The 20,591-nt window shown below is 37.6% G+C and overlaps 1 protein-coding gene across 2 annotated transcripts in view; it reads left to right on the forward strand.

Annotated features, from left to right (window-relative positions):
• Positions 1-20,591, forward strand: part of SLX4IP (SLX4 interacting protein) — an 80,774-nt gene that overhangs the window by 53,638 nt on the left and 6,545 nt on the right. For both annotated transcript variants that reach the window (XM_009282527.2, XM_019472912.1), the window contains 2 exons: positions 7,997-8,074; positions 10,836-10,924. In XM_009282527.2, the coding sequence (XP_009280802.1) occupies positions 7,997-8,074; positions 10,836-10,924 (167 nt within the window). The remainder of the gene's footprint in view (positions 1-7,996; positions 8,075-10,835; positions 10,925-20,591) is intronic.

The raw sequence follows: 20,591 nt of genomic DNA on the forward strand, positions 1-20,591 counted from the left end.
TACTTTTTTTGCACTTAGCATCTGTTACACTGATGCCAGAAACTGCAAGATGCTGAGCTGTGTAATTCAGGTGGTGCCTTCTAACACTGCTTTCTTGAGTGAGCTAAAATGAGCAGTTTGTTACAAACCATTTTGCAGTCAGGCTCCAGCTCTTTGCACCACAACCAGCACCTGCTTCACTGCTAGAGCTGAGTGGCACTGATCAGATGCTCACAATCATGGGTTGTTCTTGGTCTTTTTGGTGGTATCCTCTTTGCGTCAGAGCTTGTGAGAGCAGAAGGAGATTGATACTTATTTGGAAATAGAGCCTTTCAGCAGCTGACTTAATTACGGTCTATTTGCCAGCATTTAAAAAGAGAAAATACAAGAGGCTCCATTGTGGTGAGTTTCCACCTATTTGCTATGCTCCAGAATTTCCTTATATTCCGAGTTGTTATAAACCTAACAAGAGTCTGTTGTGTGACAAGACCTCTGGCGCCACTTCCTTTATTCAGACAGCAGCGTGAAACGTGTGCTGGTTCAAGTCCACATGTGTCTCTTCGAACTCAGTTTCTTTTGAAGTGTCCTCTAGATGATAGTGGTAGAAGAAAAGAGGAGTCATGACCATCAACATCTACCTCTTAGCTCCACTGGGCTGTCCTAACAGGATTCCTCAAAAAAGAAAGACAAGAACATTTATTGCTGCCATATATCAAGATCAGCTTTGAAGAAACTACCTTTTCATGTTCATGCCATCTTTTTAAAGTTCTGTTGAAGACACCTGCTACTAGCTTTTCTTTCCCTCTCATTGTCTCCCATCATGTCTCCAGTGGCAGACTGTCGGGCTTTTTTCACCAAACCCATAGGTTTTGTAGCCATGTGATGCAATATATCCCTGACATTTTTAGTGACCCTTGCCTAGAGACCTTGTTATTGGTAGAAGATGAAAGTCTTGTCAGCTGTGGGAGCTATAGGGTTAAAACCCTTTCCTCTTGGGGAAGAAGTTTTGCAGAAGTTATTTCCTATTGCCGTGCCGAGGAAAAAAACAATAGAGCCTGGTGACCTGTGAAGGGTTTGATTGACTTTGAAAGTCTTTCAGCATCATAGTATTGGCACCCACGATTATGTTGTTCTAATGAACAAGAAGGGGAACCAGTCGTGTCTGTTAAATTCTGAAAGGCTCATTTCCACATTTTGGTTGAGTTTTTGTGCTAGAAGAGACTTCGTGTTGTAGAGATTCCTGACATTTAAAATACGAAATCCTCCCTTTCAAGTATTTCATGGCATCAAAACATTTCATGAAGCTCATGGATATCCCTTTTCCTCAAGGCAAAAAACCACAGAGACAGGCTGAAAGGACATATTTTTTTGAAAGAGGCATGTGCTTTAAAGGCCACTGTGTGCATTCCCTAGTGCCCTGGAAGTTAAACTTGTCACCATTGTGACACATCACAGTGTCTGTGTTTCATTTTAGCTAGAATCTACCTTACTTTTATCACTGTGAGGAATTCAGTGATGTAAGTGACATTGCTCCATTTGGACACAGCTGTGTCTGGCCAGTTTAGGGGAGATGCTCAACTTGATGTGCAAATGTGGCATCAGACAGTTTTTAACTAAGCTGCTCCTTCATGGCGATACAGCCACTTCGAAGAGACTTCAGATTCTCCTCTGCTGCTGACTTGTCAGACAGCGTTTACCACAGGGTTTGTTTTCCAATTCTCTCTGCCTTTTGGCTGGTAGCGACAGATGTCTTTCTCAGCCTTTCTCTCAGTTGTCAGGCTCATTCCAGTGGTTAAAGAAGTCTAGGCACGTGGCTTCCTCTGGAATACAGTTTATATGTTCAAAACAGTGAGGATTCATAAATAGCTTTCAGTTCATGTGTTAAAGCCCATCACATGCAATTAATAATATAGTCATTGAGTCTGAGATCAACAAAAAGGTGAAATCAAATCTTGTCTCCTATTAGAAAACAGTTGTCTCTGATAATGGTAGACTATCAAATATATTGCTCTATGTTTGTCTGCTTGAATGCATTAGCAGGTGGTGCTAGCTGTTATTGCTTATACATTATGAATGGGTATTGAGAGACTATCTTAAGAACTGTTTTCCAGGACTGGGTCAGCCTGCCTTTCCATCTCAAGTATTAGTGAGGGGAAGATGGTCTTTTTCCTTCAGAGCTGGTACGTTCTCAGGACTTCCATCAGGTGCATTTCTCATCTTGCGGCCAGATGGTCTCATACATGCTTTTCTTTCCTCCAGAGTACCCATGGCAAGCAGGCTGAGAAATGCCTTACCCTGGATCTAGTTTGGCCAGTATAGTTCTGATTTCAGAGTGAATTCCGCACCTCTCCTGCTAAAGGAGAGCCCTACAACCTTGCTCTTGGATTTCATAAAATGGCTCAGTCCGGTTTCACTGTTAATGGCTCACGTTTTGAAGGTTTTAGTGTGCCATGTCCAGCTATCAATGTTCTGATAGCAGAGAGGATTTTGCTGGGCATATCTCATCCTGTCTTGATCAGATTCATTTAAAGGTTAATGTCTTTCTTCCAGTCAGGGACCCTGTTCCCTGATAGGAACTAAATCGTGTCCCCCCCATCCTCGATGGGACAGATCTCTCACCTATTTGTGTTGGCAACTGGCCTGTGTTCAGAAGATTTAGTAGACAGAAGAATAGCACTAATACTAATAAAATTGTGAAAGAAAAAGGAGGGAAAAAAAAAAATCAGTAATCTGTTTTTTCTGTACTTGGTTTAATCTGACTGTAAGGCACCCTGGAAAAAAACAGAGGCAAATTACATCACTGAATTTATTTGCAGGTATAAGAGTTTGCAAGATCAGACCCTGCAGCAATACTCACTCACCCAGTAGTGCCCCCAAGTCTTTTTTTTTTTTTTGTCCATACTTTATGTATATAAATTTAATGGCCTGAATGTTTTTTTTCTTAGGTATTAAACATTTTTTTAGAAGTTTATGGGCTTTATTTTACGTTGTTCAGTACACATTTTCCTGTGTACTTGCTTATGATTATCACTTGAAATAATGAAAAATTTTTAAAAAATTAAAAAATTCTTTGAACTGAAGGCAGAATGGATGGAAAGAATGGATGCCATCCTGAGCTGTTCAAGTTGTTCTGAAACCCACTATTTGGTGTATAAAAATTTTCATTAGGTGAAGATGCTGCTGTCATTAACTATGATATTGATTTTTTAATTTATTTTTTATTTGTGTGTGTGTGTGTCTGAGATGATACAGAAATTCTGTACCCATTCTGAACACCAGAAAAGGCTCAGGAAGTCTCGACAGCTTTTTGTATCTGCTGTCTTGCATCTGCTGTCCCTGGTCTATCCTAGACTTGGACTTAAACTTACATGCCAACGTTTGGTTTTGAATCTCTTCTAAATTAGAAATGGCAACCTACTCTGGAGCACAAGCTATGAACATGAACATTTGTTTTGGGGAAGGAAAGCTGCACGATTAACAGTAGGTTTAGAATAAAATGTTCCTTTTTTGTTCTGTTTACTAACAATCGGAAATTTGAATTTGGTGGTGAATAACTTTAAGTGGAGAAATATGACTGCTAAGAAGCAGTGTAATAATATGTCTGTAGAGCACTTTGAAGATGAAAAGCTCTATATACTGTAAACATTATTACTGGTATAGCTTAATCTGTGTGGAATAATTAATCTAGCATAAGCAAAATGTAGAATTTTTTTTTTTTAATGTACAATATAGTGTTTTGCAAAATGTAGATTTTTTTTTTTTTAATGTACAATATAGTGTTTCAGAAAGTCTAACGCACCCATGTATTTACTTTCACATTGTAACATAAGAAATTCATCCTCTTATTTTTTTTTAATATCTGTGTGTTGCAACGATTTGTTACTTTCCAAACGTAGAGGCAGTCCTAATCCAGAACAACCTGTCAGAAATGTGAAACATCTAGGCTGGGAGGAAAAATAGATGTTCTTTTAAAGATGGTATAAAAATACTGTGCGATGAGAAATAGGTGCCTGTCAGATATGGAAATGTTCGGGGGGCAGCTGGCCTTCTTGGGCTTGTGCTGTGGCTTTGGAGAAGACTTGACTGAATTTAGTTACAGAGCCATGCAGGTGCCAGATTGCGCTGGGAAGTGAACACCTGCCAGGCTGCTCCAGATAACTCAGCAGCTCAGAGGCATTTTCCCAGGCTCCCAGATGAATGGTCTGTAACAGCCGTGGGAGAGGGCTTCCCATTGCTCCACGCTGTACCACAGCCTCTTCTTGGCAGCCTTCTGGAAGCGCAAGTCAGCTTGGCTGTGACTCCTTTGGAAAACAAGTGTTGCTGGATAGTCTTACAGTAAAGAGTCAGTGTCTGATACTTCCTCTCGGTGTCGTGGGACTATGAAATATAACAAGCGGGGCAAATTACCATTCCCTTAAAAGGCAGCACTCACTGGTGCGTATTTCAGCTGAAACTGAACTGTGGCTTTTCTAGAACCACTTTGATTCAGTCACATTTTGGGTTTCAGGGTCTATCTGTTTTGTTGGGTTTGGGTTTTTTTGTTTGGGGTTTCTTGTTTGCTTTTTTTTCCTTGTTTGTTTTTGGAACCTGGATCTGATGATATAGGTGCACAGTTTTGAAGTAAGAAAAACAAAATCCAAATCACTAACAACAATTTTATTTCTGCTTCTGTGTTGGTAATCTACAAATGGAGCTTCGTCTAGGTTGCATGATGAAGAGGAAGCTGAAGATTGGGCCAACTGGGTTTGCTGAGCCTAAGATCTGTGAACTTTTTCTCTATGTTACAGGCTGCAAAACACTGTATGTAGCTGGAGATTAAAACTTCTATGGTGTGCTTAAAAGGAGTTAGTGATGGATCATTTGGTACATATCAGTTGGTCCCTCCTTCCAGATATCATGAACAGCAGCTTTTGGTCCTTGCTAAGTACACGCTGGCTGTCTTTCCTGGAGCATAATCCACAGCTTACCCAAAGCCAACGTTAGTATACGCTAGTATATAAACAGCGTTGATGGTGGACAAGTCTGAAATTGAGAACAGACTTAGACTTATGCTGAGTAACTGCGTAGAAAGTTTAAAAAGCTGCAAGTTGCGTGAGGTTGTTGGAGAAGAAGGTTTTCTTGTGGGGCTTATTTTTTAGTTTCTTATTTCACAAAGCAGAATGATTAATTGGATAATATATTTCTCTTGAAGGAAGCAGAAAGAGGATATCGCAGTTTTTATAGTTCTGCAGTAACTCTGGCAACTTTAAAATTAGGGAAGTTTTGCAGATTCCAGCTGACTATGGATTAGATCAGATGTCACATACAAGAGGGTTTCAAAACATCAGATGAGTGTAGCTGTGTGATACTTTCAAAATATAGGTATCCTGAATGTAATGCATCTTAAAATTTTCTCACAGTTAGCAATAAGTAACAGCAAATCATCTGTTCAGGCTTTTTCAGCAAAGTCAAATAGTAAATAGTTATGGAAACTAAAATTATTTTCTAGTGTTAGTCCTTCTGGGCTGAACTTTTATTAGCTCAGGTGCAACTCCCTGTGAAGGCTTTATAAGACTTTCAGACTTGAGCTGACACTGCAAAAATAGTGTAGAGGTGTCTTGTTCTCTTACATAATTATTTATTTTGTTAGCTTTGAGGTAGGTGTTCTCTTCCAGAGAACAGTAGCTAGCTGAATCAAGGGCCTTTAAGAGGAATTTAAACTTTTTTCAGGCCATTAGTCAATCAAATATGATTAAACACTTAACCTCTCAGAGAATACCAGGATAGCGAGGAAAATAAACAGATATACATGTCTCTGATTCATAAAAGAATTTCAGGAATGAAGTATCGTGCTTTTCCCCGTGAAAAGCAAAAGATTCACACTTTTTCACTTTAAGTTCCTCTCAAGAAAAATACATTTGGAATATCCCAGGCAAATGGAGGTGGAAAGACTCTTAATATTTACTCTCTGTTTGAAGATTTGTTTGCGAAGTTGTACTTTTAGGAATGTTACTTTTTCAGCGTTACGGAGGTCACAGTGGAAGATGCTATTATCACACTAATAACTTACTTATATACGGGGCAAATTCTTTGATTTGGCAATCAAGGGCTTTAAGAGGAATTTAAACTTTTTTCAGGCCATTAGTCAATCAAATATGATTAAACACTTAACCTCTCAGAGAATACTAGGATAGCGAGGAAAATAAACAGATATACCTGTCACTGATTCATAAAAGAATTTCAGGAATGAAGTATCGTGCTTTTCCCCGTGAAAAGCAAAAGATTCACACTTTTTCACTTTAAGTTCCTCTCAAGAAAAATACATTTGGAATATCCCAGGCAAATGGAGGTGGAAAGACTCTTAATATTTACTCTCTGTTTGAAGATTTGTTTGCGAAGTTGTACTTTTAGGAATGTTACTTTTTCAGCGTTACGGAGGTCACAGTGGAAGATGCTATTATCACACTAATAACTTACTTATATACGGGGCAAATTCTTTGATTTGGCTAACTCTACTAACAGCGTTAAAGAATTGTGGATGCCAAACTGGAAGTAGCTAAAAGTAATTTTCTTTAATTGTGCTCGTAAATATACAGTTAATAAAGCTGGTGGATTACATCCAAATTTTTCTCTAGCGCTCATCATTTTTAAGGGATGGTTCAACTTGTCACATCTTGACTTGATCTCTAAAGGGAAGTCAAATTTTAGGTATCTTCCTGAGGGGAAGGAAAAAAGATGGCTGATAAATTTCAAAGGGATTGATTGTGATCAATAACTATAGTTCTTAATGAGAGGTGATGCTGAACAGCACTTGATTAAGTAGACCAAGTAGCACTTGATGGTGAGCTCCAGGAGATCTTGTACAAGTAGGAGAGTTGTAGACTGTGCAGGAGAGGACATGCATTTGGGGGTTTATACTTAGAAATAAGGCAATGCCTTGGCACTTGCTCAGTAGAGATTGAGACTGGAACAAACAAGCTTTCCTTACTTCTTTTTAAATAGTTAGATTAGGAGAACAGCAGTAGCACTTAATTTTCTAACTTTTCTGTGGTAATAGCACCTAAGGTATCTGACTGTCTCGGAAGCAGCAATAATTTAAGTCTTGCAACACCCATCAGAGTTAGGGGAAACACCACTAACCCTCTTTTGCACGTTCATTTTAGTGAGGTGTACAGAGAGACTATGGAGGAGGAGTCACAGATGCTAACTTCTTTCAATTGCAGTGGGAGTTAGGTTGCTAAATACCTTTATGAATCAAGTCCTAACTGATTTACTCGGGATCATTTTGGAATTTAAGTAGAACAAAAGTAAAAGCTGATTTCCTTAGCTGTAGTCTAACAGTCTCTTTGCCGTAATATAATCCTTTCTGCCCTTTTCTTACGCTCCTGGTGCACAAGGATTTCTGTTGTTCTCAGGAATAGAAACTTGAAGAAGACTCTGTGTATGTTACAGGTATCTGCTGGGTCAGCCAGGCTAGCTCTGTCTACTTGTAGATAATGAGGAGTTTAAATGTATGCATTTCTCAATTCAATGGAATTGTAGATAATTAAGACCTTTCGTGTTTGCTGGTTTGTTTTTTTTTTTATAGCCGGCATTTTTTCTATCGGCTTTGAGTATGTCACCTTTCTCTAGAAGGCAGTTAAGTGAATGGTCATCTGTAGCGTTCTTGTAGAATATGTATGAAAACATAGTGAATAGGACTCTAGCCTATTGGACTAGTGACCATGCCACTAGGCTATTAAGCAGATGACATCTCTGATCAATTAATTGATTTAAATTTATTTCTGTGGTTGGATACCAGAACTTGGTGGTTAGTAATTTATTTAGATTTTTCCCATTTCAGATACTAATTTCTTGAGACTTCAGTATGAGCAGTTTCTTTTTAAAAATATTCCTTTAAAGTTACGTTTTCTTCTGTATTCTTGAGCTGCTGCTGCTGCTTTCTCTCAATCCTGTCTTCACAGATGTGCAACACTTTGAGACCAGAATGCCCAAGATACCCTTACGCTTACTATTATCCCTTTGTTTTATGTTGCAGCCAACAGTTTTCACATTACTGCCTACTTTATGAAGAGATGGGTTAATCTCCGTTGTGCTGTAGGGAAACGTTATCGTGGTAAGAAATCAGTTTCTTACAGTGTTACTTAGAATTTTGCATTTCTGGGAGGAAAAAAAAGGAACATAAACTAATACTTTGTCAGATTTTGGTCGACTTAATCAGAATTTCTTTCAGAGCTTGGTTTTGTTTTTTTTTTTCCAGAGGATGTTTCCCAGAAAAAAAAAAAAAAAAAAAAAAAAAAAAAGAGAAGTGTTTCTTAACATACGATGGATTTTTTTTTTTAAACTTAATTTTAAATTTGTCTATGCCTTGCCCCAGGGTAATCAGCTAAGCCACGCCAAATTCTGTAAGTATGATGAGACTCAGCATTTTGCGGAGTCTCTGCAGGGTGAATCAGCCAGAGGTTGCAGTATGAATCACTTCATTATTGCTCGAGTGTCTTGTGACATCAACTGTACGGTACAAGTGTATGCAAGAAAAGGCTTTCATTCACCTCAGTGCTATAAAATCTTTATGTAGGTGATGTCATTGGACCAGATCTTTTTTTCATGTTTTCTCAAGCCAAGATGCTCTGTAAGGAAGTGATATCAATCCTGTCCTGCCAACAGCAATAAAAAGGAGCTATAACAATCGCTGCCCTTTGTGTTGAGCTTTTAATATTAAAAAAAGCAAAGTACATCAATTAGGTGCCCTTAAAAATACTGAATACTTGAATGGATATTTTTAAAGAATTTCTTATTTTTATAGGAATTCATTATATTCGTAAATGTTTAAATCTCTCTTCAAATGCCAACTAGTTGTTTTCTAAGTCCATATTGGTTGAAGGGATTGGAGTGTTGATTTTAAATATTTCATCAAACTTGTTCTCCCAGCCTCCTGGAAGAATAGTTAGAATAGAATAGCAGAGTGTCTGTGTTGGTATCTCAGCATTGGTTTCTGTGTATTAAATCTGAACTTTTTTTAAGCATCAGTGAATACCTAAAGATACTTCTGTGTTGTTAGCCAGCAAGTGAGTTTGTTATAAAATGTAACAATAAAAATGTCTAACTGGAATGAACTTGCCCTACTCGTGGTGCCAAAAAGAGAGGCTCTGATGCTGCAGTCAAAACTTTGCTTTCACATGAAGTTCTTAACAAGAAAGGAACTTAATTTTGCTGGGTTTCTCTCCCAATAAATAGCAAAATAACCACGTATCCTAAAAAAATAAATAATTTGGTGTCAATGTTTCCTTTCTGTAAGATACACCTAGTACTTCACAAACAAAAACTAGAGGTTGAGCCTTACAGAAGAATCTTGCATACTTTAATCGGTGATGCTCACTCAATATCTAAAGTAAACTTACCTAAGAGGCTATTATTGGAACCCCACATAACAAATTCAGTCCTTGCAACAGTTGTGCAGCTTTTCTTTTGTAGCCCATTTGGAAGATGTCCGTAGACTGCTCACAGTTTGAAAGCCACTGTACTAGACCTTTGCGCGTGGCTTTTCAGGTCTTGAGGATACAAGCAGAGAAAGAATAGTCTGGACATAAGGCACAGCACGAATACTTCCTTGGACACAGTTTTGCTAAGAGAGTTGATATTTCTGAAAGGATTATGGAAGGCTTATATTCATTATCAAGTTACAGCAGCTTAACAAGCTATTGTGCCAGTACAGATGCATCTGAGGTCTCTGTGTATGCTTTTTCAACCAATGGCAAATGCAAGGTAATCTGTTTCAACCTCCCCATCTTTCATTGTAATGACTCTAGAAAAGTCACTGCTGGTACGCGCTCAGAGGGGTTTGTCAGATGCTAATGGAGATACGCTGTTGGTGAAGGAGCAGTACCTTGTAGAGAGGCAGTAACCCGTATGGATGACCTGATCGTCACTGGCAAATTGTGCACATCATGCCTATATGCAATTCCTTGTGAAGAGATACTCTACCAAAAAAATCTATGAGGTCAACCTCGTGGTTTTTCTGCATGCCTTGTCTCTTTCTCATCCCAGAAAACAGGGTGTTATGGCTTGTTTTTGAAGTATAGCAAACTTTAAAAATTAGTAACTCTCTTTTTATAAAAGCAAACCAAAACAAAAACCAACAACAAAAACATCTGAGCTGAAAATATGAAGATAGTAATCTGGAAATAATCTGATACGTAAAAGAACAGAATATCCAGCTATGCTGTTTTCATAGCGTTGCTAGGTACTGAGTAAAGCTTTGTCTGGGCTATTCTAATCTGAGAACCCTTCAATTTTTAATCCTTTGTCAATAGAAACTTTGTTGTGTTCATAACAAACCATGTGATCTTGAGTAAAATATGTAATTTGGTAGCAGTTAACCAATTTGTTTAATGACTTCAAAAATCACTGTAGTCAGAGTTTGAAACACTTAGCCTTATGCTGAGTTTTTATGCCAAGTCCCGATTGAATATGTTGTGCTGTATTACAAACATAATTTACAGCTTTTGTGATGAAAAGACTCATTGCCAGAATAGCACAAAAGAAATCATCGTTGAGTGGTTTGTCTGTTGGTTCTGTCTGGTATATTTGTCCGAGGGTGCAGGTGGACTAATTTGCAGCCAGGACTATCCTCTTGGGAACTAAACTTACTCTGACTTATTGATTTTTTTGAATGGTTTAAAAAAGCAAAACAAAAGGGAGGGATGGGATGTTGAAGAGAGTAGGTAAGAAACGAGTGGAGTGCCTGAATTGAGTTAGCGTGCAATTTAAAAAATCAATTATTTTATTTACTAAAATAACATGTATATTTGTCATTATGTGTGGTTTTGAATATGGTTATAATTTTTGTAATCTTCTTTTCAATTATTTTTGTATAGAGCTACGTGTGTTTCCAGACAGATTTATAGTTTGTGTCAGTAAACTTGAATCTAATCCAAGTGCTTGGACGTGTGAAAATGGTGTATTGGTATGTACAAAACCATTCTGTAAATTTTCTGGTTTATTTTATAGTGGTAAGATGAATGTTTATATATAGAGGTAGTTATTCACATATTTGTGACTGTCATCTTGGAACCAGAAAGTCACATTAACAGTTGGGCCAAAGTATTCAAAAGGACGTCCTGAAGGGAGTCTGAAGCAGACAAAAATAGGAATTTTTGGAAGCTCAGCATTTTCTGAGCCATATAAGGCTCAGAGAAAAAGACCGTGTATTTAGAAACCTAGGTATGATTTTAACACCTTGATTTAAGGATCTTTTTTTCCTTTATATTTTGTCCTTGTAACATTTTACTTTCCAAAATTATAATGGGGCAGTTTTTAATGTCCATGGGTTTCTTGTATGTTTTCTTAGCACTTGTTCTGCAAAACAACTCAAATGAATCAGTGCTAGCCCTGCTGGGGAAAAAAAAAAATCCCCAAACATTTATGCAGAAAAAGGCACTGGTGTGTAGTTAAATACCATAAACAATTCTACTTAAATATTTCATCCTGCAGGCTTTATCAGGGTCAAAGGCTTATGAATTTTATGCTGCAGTTAACTGCTGATTGTCTCAGGAGTGCTCACATTGACCCAGGTGGCCTGCTATATGGCAGGCAGTCTCTTGTGTGCTCACAGTTAAGAGTCAGAATTACATGCTGACGTCTATGTATATTTTAGTAATTTATCTTAAATGTGTTAAAATATATTTGACCCTTGAAAGAAAAGTTTTTCTTCTACTCGTTCAATTTAGTATTTTCTTAGTATCAAGCAGGGTGTTTTTATTTATTATACTAAATGCAGATTTTATCTTGATTCCTAGATTGGTAAGTATCCTTAAATGTCAAAGGCTCAAGCAAATGTTTTTTTCTCTCTCAGAAAAAAAAAATCTAACTGCTTTAGAAGTAATTTGCTATTTTGGAAATTATTACTTTCTCGTTTTTTTCTTGAAAACTACTTAGATGCTTTAAGTAGAAAATCCTGTCTCTGCATTTTGACTGAGAAATAATTATGTCGTTTTTTTCCTTGCTTAAGTATCTCTTATGAAGTATCCAATTCCCTCATTTGGTATTGTTAATCTTTCCATAAAATAAAAGATGAGAAGTTTTCTTTAATTTCTTTCACATGAGTCTGTCTAGTAAGGAGAAGGCAAATGAAAAATACAATGTTAGGGGCTTTAGCTTGACTATTTCAAAATCTGATATTGAACTATGGAAACTTCTTGTTGTTTAAAGAGGGAGTTTGAACATTTTTATGTTTAAAAATAAATAAATAAATCTCGTAGTGGGATCATAAGCTAATCAATAGTAAAGTCTTGGGAGTTTGCTTTACTTACAGATGCAATACGTGAGTGTAGAACTGGCTGGAACGGTCAGTGTAGTATGTTGGTAGGAGAGAGTAAGATAAAGTTACCCCTAAGCCATCTGCCCTGATTTGAAGAACTAACAAGATGTCAGCAGACCCTCAGCAAATGTTTTGGAGTATCATTTTAATTCATACCACTCTAACTTAAAGGGTCCACTCCAGCCTGTTTTGTTGATCCAGAATTTCTACAGCATGTTACTACCAAATTTGTCATATACTCGAGTTCAGTACTTTGCCAAACTGGGGGAGTGTTGGATTGCCACTGAGAGGTAATTTCAAGTTTTTGGCACTTCAGAAGTAAAGGCAAAGGATCTGCACTTTGTGTGTGTACTTTTCTCTAGGCAATTTAGCAGTGAATATGCTTGAACTCTAAACTAGACTACAAAAGACCACCCAGAAGACCTTTCCGTTGATATACTCCGGTGTATTCTGTCATGGGCTAAAAATGAGGCATATGCGTTGTTTTCCTCTGTATGTTGTTGGGTTTGAATAATTTCATAATGTTGCATGCAAGTTCTTTTAAACGTTTAATCAGCTCGCACCCTTGGTTTTGAGGGCCTGTCTGTGTTTTATAAAAGTAGTTGACTACGTTAATGGAGACTTTGTCACTTTTCAGTGTCACTGTAATTGACTTAGTCAAGACTTAACAATTTTTTTTATTTTATTTTTTATTAAATGGCTTTTATTCTGGTTTATGGGTCAAGCTTTCAGTCCTGAGCTCTGTCAAGACAAGTCAGGCTCAATGCACTGCTTTCCCATTACTTGGAACAAATTTTATGTCAGCCTGATACACTTTTTTTTTTTTTCCCCACTCATTGCAACTCTCTCTTTCTTCACCTATCTTCAGGCCTTTGTTCTTTGCCTTTTCACTGCCTTTTCGGCTATTCTCTGTATCTCTGAAATAGACTGTGCTTAAACCAAGAGTTTCAAGGGATGTAGCCAGATATGAAATGAAATTCTTATGTCCTACACCTTACAAAAGATCATAATTAGATTGCTTTTTCAGATATTCACAAGCACAGACCTTAGCATCAATTGCTGAGAGAAGCAATTTGAAGCCTTCTGTGATGCATCTTGTAAGACCAAGGAAAAGATGGATTAGGCAGTCTCTGTCAAATTAGCTTTAAGCATAAACTAATAAAAGATGTGAGAGCACTTCTAAGGAGTAGAGCTAAAATAAAATAGAAGAAAATCTATTGATACGTAGTTTTCTATTTTCTAAAATCTATTTCTGTTTCTGTGGTCATATCGAAAAATCAGGCTGCAGGCAGTAATAATCATTTTGGAAGAAGGGAATTCTCTACTAAAGAAACAATACAGCAAGTTATTGAAAATACAGAAGCAAATTGGAAGTCTCAAGGAAAAGATGGAAGAATAGCCTGACTGATTAATGCTAAGTTTAAACATAAAACCATTGTTTCCTGTTTTGGCAAACTACGTTTGTAATCTTGAATAGTCTTATCTTGAAAAAGAAGAGGGTTTTGGGAACATGGCAGAAGAGGAAACCCAGGGAAATATATAAGAGCTCTGGAGAGATTAGTCATCTTTGTCAATGATGACATTTTCTTGATGATTATTATGTAGAGAGCTAAAATGACAAGTTGGAAATCGGTTATCTGAAGAAACAGTGGAAATGGGTGGAAGGCTTACTGGACGCTTGTGAGCATTTGAAAATGTGCTAACAATGGAATATTCATTGATAACCACATCAGCTTTATACTGGAATCTATGAGAGGAAGCAGTTGTAGGGAAAGCATGAAGGAGGTTAAGCTAATGATGATATTAAAGTGGAAATTTGGAATTACCCTTCATTTATCTGAAGAAACAGTGGAAATGGGTGGAAGGCTTACTGGACGCTTGTGAGCATTTGAAAATGTGCTAACAATGGAATATTCATTGATAACCACATCAGCTTTATACTGGAATCTATGAGAGGAAGCAGTTGTAGGGAAAGCATGAAGGAGGTTAAGCTAATGATGATATTAAAGTGGAAATTTGGAATTACCCTTCATGTGAAATCAGAAAAGAAAGCGTCGAGTAGGAGATACTGTCTTGATTAAAAAGATCTCAGGGATTCCACTGAGCCTTGTTAAGTTTCAGAGAATATTATACAAAAGTAAAGATTCTTTTCCAAACAGAATATTACTCTTAAAAAAACCCAACCAAACAAAAAAGCCCGCATAGGTACACAAGGAGAAGAAAAGTGCTAAAGGTACGCCCAGTGCTTTTGAAATCCCCAACAGAGAAATAAAAGCAAACTATTTCATCTTCTTCATGCACATCTGATTTTATAAATTGTGTCGTTGTAACATACTTTGGATACATTAGAGAATTCTCTTTCTTAACATTCATAAGAGCATAAATGACATGATTTGCTTGGATCTTGATTACGCTGGGAAGAGGCTTCTGGTTCTTTCATGAAAACACGTGCACTTAGCTGTAATTAACAGGAGACTTAACATTGGAGTATATGCTGCTGGAATAGTGTGTCTATTGGAAGGTAGAAGGCAAACTTTTTTTCAGATAGCAGCAATTTGTAAAGATTAGTAGAAGACTTTATGTGGAATTTACTTATCTTAAATACTTTAAAGACTGTTTTATTGTTAAGTGATATCAGATTGGGTAGGGAAAGAAGGAAGCGCTGTGAAATACAGTTGCACAATTCACACTGTGTAAGTGCTAATCTTGGCATGGAACTGTGTGTGTGTATATATACAATACTACAGTGAAACTGCTGTAATGGTGGGCTACTACTGAAAAGACCAGTCCACATCCCCTCTAGTTCCAGCTTACATATTCCTTTCCTTTCTGGTTACAATGGACCAAGTGATTCTTCAGTCGAGAATGAATTAGTTCATTGACTTGATCCAGCAGAAAAATTTGTGAAGTTTCTCTGTTTTTCAGTGGAGGATTAGTTTTCCGTCATGTCAGTTCGCTGAACCAACTCATTCTGTACCCACACAGTTGCCAGTTGTGACACAAAACATGTTGCAGGAGCACGCAGCCAGGATTTGGATGAAGAGAGCAGGACTACCCCTTTAGGTAGCAGCTGATAGTTACCCCGCTTTGGAAGTAACATCCAAAACACACATTAATGTTACATTTGTTGTAATACTTGTCTTGTTGATGGTTTTTGATTTCATTATCCTTTTTTAAATTTCATAAAATCGAGTTTTCATGTGTTTTCAGATACTATGCTTAATTCTTTTCAGTCATTATAGGAAACATAGCTAGAGGAAAACAATATTAAGCTGTAGTTTGGTAACTCTATGAACAGGGTTCACTACTTTTTTCAAAAAGGTAGAGAGGGGAAACTGCAGACTAATGAACTCTATCCAAATACCCCATAGTGGAACAGGTAGAGTTGCTTTTCTCTTTGGTGAGTTTTCACTTTTGACACTTCAAGCTTCTGACCCTTTTTTCTACTCATCCTTCATGTTCTGCTCATGCTGATGCAAGACTGATGATACTGAAACATGCAGTCCCTCCTGCCTTCTCTTACCGATGCATTCTTGTCCTCAGTGTCTGTCAGTACTGGCATGTGTGGGGAGCTGGGTTGATTCATTCATCCCTCTGAAAACAAGGGGGGTTTTTTGCTTTGGGTTTTTTTGTTGCTTGCATGGTTAGCTTTAAGCTGGATCACTTCGGTCAGACTCTCACAGCATGGCTGCATGACTGCTAGTGTTGATACAGAGACTTGGCAGGACCATGCGTTGGGTAAGGGTGAGACTTCCCTTTCAGTGTTAGGATAGCTTTAAATTAGCTTGAATCATAAGACTGCTCTCTCTGAGAAACTACATCACAAAGTAATGATACTAATGTCTTTGACTTGGTCATAAAGAAGAAAGCTACGGCAGTTTTACAATATTCCCTTTTGTCCCAGCTGTCTGCCTCTTCTCCTTGGAGATTACCACTCCTACAGCAGAGTTTGCCAAAAGGGCTGTGTGCCTGCATCTCATCTTGCTGCATATCACAGTCTTGTGGATTCATGCAAACCAAACTTCCCTGGTTTTTAAGCTAGTGCATTGAATTGCGGGTGGGAGCAGCTGGGGCGTGTGTGTGCGCTCCCTTCTGCCAACCCTGCAGTGGGGGTAGGAACCTCCTGCAAAAGGGGAGGGAGGATACCTGAGAGCGGTAATGCTGTGAATTGCCTCAGTGAGATTTGTCTGAACTTGTCTTAGTTTCTTCTTAGAGCTTACAAACGGACTGATTTATTTTCCGCATGGCAAAAGTCTAATAGCTGTCTGCTGTTTGTTATATTAATGATCCAGAGAAGTGGACAAATGATGAGATGAAATCTGACGCAATTATTTCAATTAGTCAAGACTGGAGAAGGCTGTGGAGAATTTCAGAGAAACCTCACAGAGATGGGTAGAAGGGCATTAGGACTGTAAATGAAAATCACCTGTTGATAAATGCACAGTATTTTTACTGAAAAGAGCAATTACAGTGTTCATGCATACCGCTGAGTGAATTAAGTGTACGATTTGTGGAAAAAGGCCAAGATATTGCTACAAGGAACTGATTTGAAAATCCTTGTTCGGTAGCGTTACTTATCTGAAAAGCAGACAGAATATTAGAGTATATAGGGAATGAAGTAAAAGGTAATACTTAAATTGTCTTAAAAGCTAATAAGTAGGTTGAATACATCCTCAATAAAAGATTATGCACCTCTCATTGTGCAAAATCCAGATGAAGGATAGCAGAAATACAAAAGGTCCTGTAACTGCACTACAAATGGTTAAGCACATAAAATGATTTCCATATGAAGCAATCTTCAAAAAGTAGGGGCAAATTGAGTAATCTTTTACTGATTTTGGTAGTTGCTTCTTATATGAGTGCTCCCGTTGATTTAAATGTAACTACTTAGCAGTGTTCACAAGATCTCATTTGTCAAAGCCTTGTGGTTATTTAAGATATTATCATCTGTCATCATCCTTTCACCTCCCTCATTTTCCTCTCCCCTCTCACTCTCTTGCTGTCACAGTTTATGCTGGTGGTTAATGCGAATTTGAGCTAAGATTCTGGACTTTGGACTGAATGATGTTCTTTCCTCTCTGCAGGCTTTGGGAGAACGGGCACCTCCAGCAAAGCTGCAGGGTGGAAGGCTGGCAGTGATAATGTTTAAAGCTACAGCGAGCTAAAGGGTTTATTTAGCTACTGTGCTTCTGCGAGATTTTGATGACTCTAGGACGTAAAAAGTTTTAAATTACTTTAGTTTTTGATAATAATTCTCTATATTCCTGTTGGGCACAGAATATTTGACGGATTTTTTTTTTTTTGATTGTTTTAAAGAGCAATCCATTCCTCAGCCTTCAGCAAGAAATCTGTTACGACTAATGGGAATTTCATAACTTGACTGAACAGTAAGCTGAAATATATGATGGTAAAGTTCACGGAAGGATTTTTGAACAATTTGTCATGATTTGAAATTATTTGGAGGGACAGATCCACAGTGTGAGCTCAGAAATCTTGGGGGCTTTGGGGGTGGCGGTGGTAGTGTTTGTTTTGGAGACTAAGCTAAAACATTGACTAAATTGTTGAACAGTAATTGTCTCCTGGGCTGTGCAGTTCTGCCTATTTTACATATTTTGCTTCTGTATAACCAGCAAGATCAAGAGTTTTAGTTATTCTTTCCAAGATCTCCTACAGTTGTTAAACGCTATTGTAATTGTATAAAGAGAACAGTTGGTTTTTAAAATTGATTTATTCTTTTCCAGATTTTTTTTCTGTAAGAATTGAAGTTTTAAGTATATGAATCGTGGTTCTATACATCATGTACTCTAAGTAGTATTCTGTTACGTCATATAACCCATGGTGTATCTGGAAGGATAAATACAAAGTTTACTTTAGTATTACTGATAGGTGTTTAGACATCTGTACTGGTTGACTCTGACATCCATGTAGATTTGGTAGGCAGATAGAGGAACCTCATGTCAGACTGTTAAAAGCTGTAGTACAGGATTACAGGAATGCTTTGCTTTCTCAGGTACTCATGTGACAACTGAGTAGTAGATTCCATCCCTCATGGTTTGTAAGTTGGGGGAAGAGGTCGAGCTCCATATAAAATTGCTATCTTCTTATTTTATAAAAAAAGTCTTTGAAGTATAGAACATATGTATCTTGCATGCATGTCCTCTTTCATGACTACTGGAGGCAGGAACCTTAAAATTGATGGGAAAGGCTAGCTAAAGCTGCATGCTTTTAAGACATTGGTTTTCTTTAAAAAAAAAATAAAAATTCAGCATTAATATGCTTTTACATTTTTCTTCAGTGTCATTGAGAGAAGTTATTTTGGTTGAAAAGCTGTTGTCTTTTCCTCCGTTTCTTATCAGTGGACACTTTCTCTGAAGATAGAATCTGAGTCGTGTAGCATCAGTATATAAAATCAGAATGATTAATAGCTCAATTACTTAACATCAATTTTAACGCTTTGTGCCTTCAAGCAAATACACACAGCATGTATCACGTGCTTCTCAGTATGTAAATAAATCGTTTGTTTCTGGAGCACCTTCTGCGGCTTTAGAAAGTGTTATGTATGTTCTTGCTATCTGTGTTACAGATGTGTATCAATTTTTAAAAAGACCCCCCCCAACTTTAGTTTTTTTTATGAAGTATCGCATTTTATTTGTTTTATGCCATTTACAGCTTATTAGGAATTTTTCTATTTTCTATTATCTGGCAAGCGTTCAAATGCAAATCTAGAGAACTCTGAATTTCCTACATTCAGAGTGGTCTGGGATTCCTGCTGTATGTACAATATGATTAAAATCCAAACAAAAGACTTCAAAAGCAAGAGGGCATTTTCCTCATAGAAGTCATATGCTTTAAGCTAATCTGATGATGCTTTGGGGACCTTTGGAGTGTTTGGAATTGCCAGGATTTATGTATTGAGTGAGAATCCCAGGTTCACACCTTGCGTTTTGAGAAAGTGGAATGTGCCTCACAGGGGCTTGTAACAGATTGGGCCAACTCTTGGACTAAATAGTACAGACCATAGGGACTCTTGACAAGCAAGAACTTAATAGTTAAGATCCATGGTGTCAAATCAAAATGAAGTTTGGTAGTAGATAATGAAGACTGTACTGATCCAGGAGTTAGATTTTGCTTTCTGTGCTGGGCCGCAGGTAGGTTATACAGCTCTGCTCCTCACTGGAGAGATGCAGTTTTCTCTGGTTGTTTCTTCAGTTTCAATCTTGAAAAGAATGTATTTTTTAAAACCACCAGCATTCCTTAAAAATACTTATTTCAAATGAAAAATCAGTACTCCCATGTGTAACATGGAATGATCCTTAATGTTTTTTACTGGAACTTACTGACATACAGAGCAGGACAGTCCATTTTAAAACGTAGAGCAATATTCTGCAAGTCCAAGCAAGGAACTGTATTTCAGGTTGAGAATAATATCCATTTCTGTACTTGGAGAACTTCTACGAATGTTTTATGATGTAGTAGGAGTTCATAAGTAGAATTTCTAGGACAGATGCATCACTACATTGGAATTGCTGAAAAATTTGCATCGTGAAATTGTGGGAAGCTTTTCCTTCATGTGGGATGGGAGAGGGCAGAAGACTAGACCCGAAGTCCTGTCTTTGTTGCTTTTCTATCAGATTATAGTATCTGATTCATCCTTCACTGACAAGCCTCCTCACTTGCTTTAGGAGCCCTTTTCTGTTTATCAGATTGGAAAGAGTCCTGTCTGACCTCTCTGATCTGCCAGTCATCTGTTAGGACAGTTCTGAAACCTAAAGGTTATCTTAGATGGTTGAGCTCATGATACTGCTTAGAGTGACACTAAGACAAATCATGCAACTGCAAGCTCACATAAAGCTCCCCTGAATAAGTGTTTCTGTCTGATTCGTTTTACTAATGTTAATTTTATTCACTTGTGTGTGCCTGGGATAATACTTTATTTCATTGCTTCGTCAACATTATTATATTCAGAGTCCCCTCCCGTATGCCGCTCTGATACTAAATTTGACTTATTGGACCCATTGATGTTTTCTATTAAGTATTTTTGATGAGCAAGTTGAGCCACACTGATAAATGCAATTCAGAAACAATGTGTGTTTTTAATTGTGTGGTTTCTGCTAACCAGACACAAAATTTAATTATCCCTTAGTGTTACTTTATTGGTACATAAGCCTGTGCAACTGTTATCCTGAGCATAGTAAGAGACAACTAGAAAGTATGAAACCAAACGAGAGGCGGGAAGTGGGGCAGCGTTGTTCACTTTGGAAATTTTTCTTTCAGCCCAGCATCCCAAACTCTAGACGGGGGGGGGGGGGGATTA

Source organism: Aptenodytes forsteri, unplaced genomic scaffold, assembly GCF_000699145.1.
Source record: "Aptenodytes forsteri isolate BGI_AS27 unplaced genomic scaffold, ASM69914v1 Scaffold5, whole genome shotgun sequence".
In the NCBI taxonomy this organism is placed as follows: Eukaryota; Metazoa; Chordata; class Aves; order Sphenisciformes; family Spheniscidae; genus Aptenodytes; species Aptenodytes forsteri.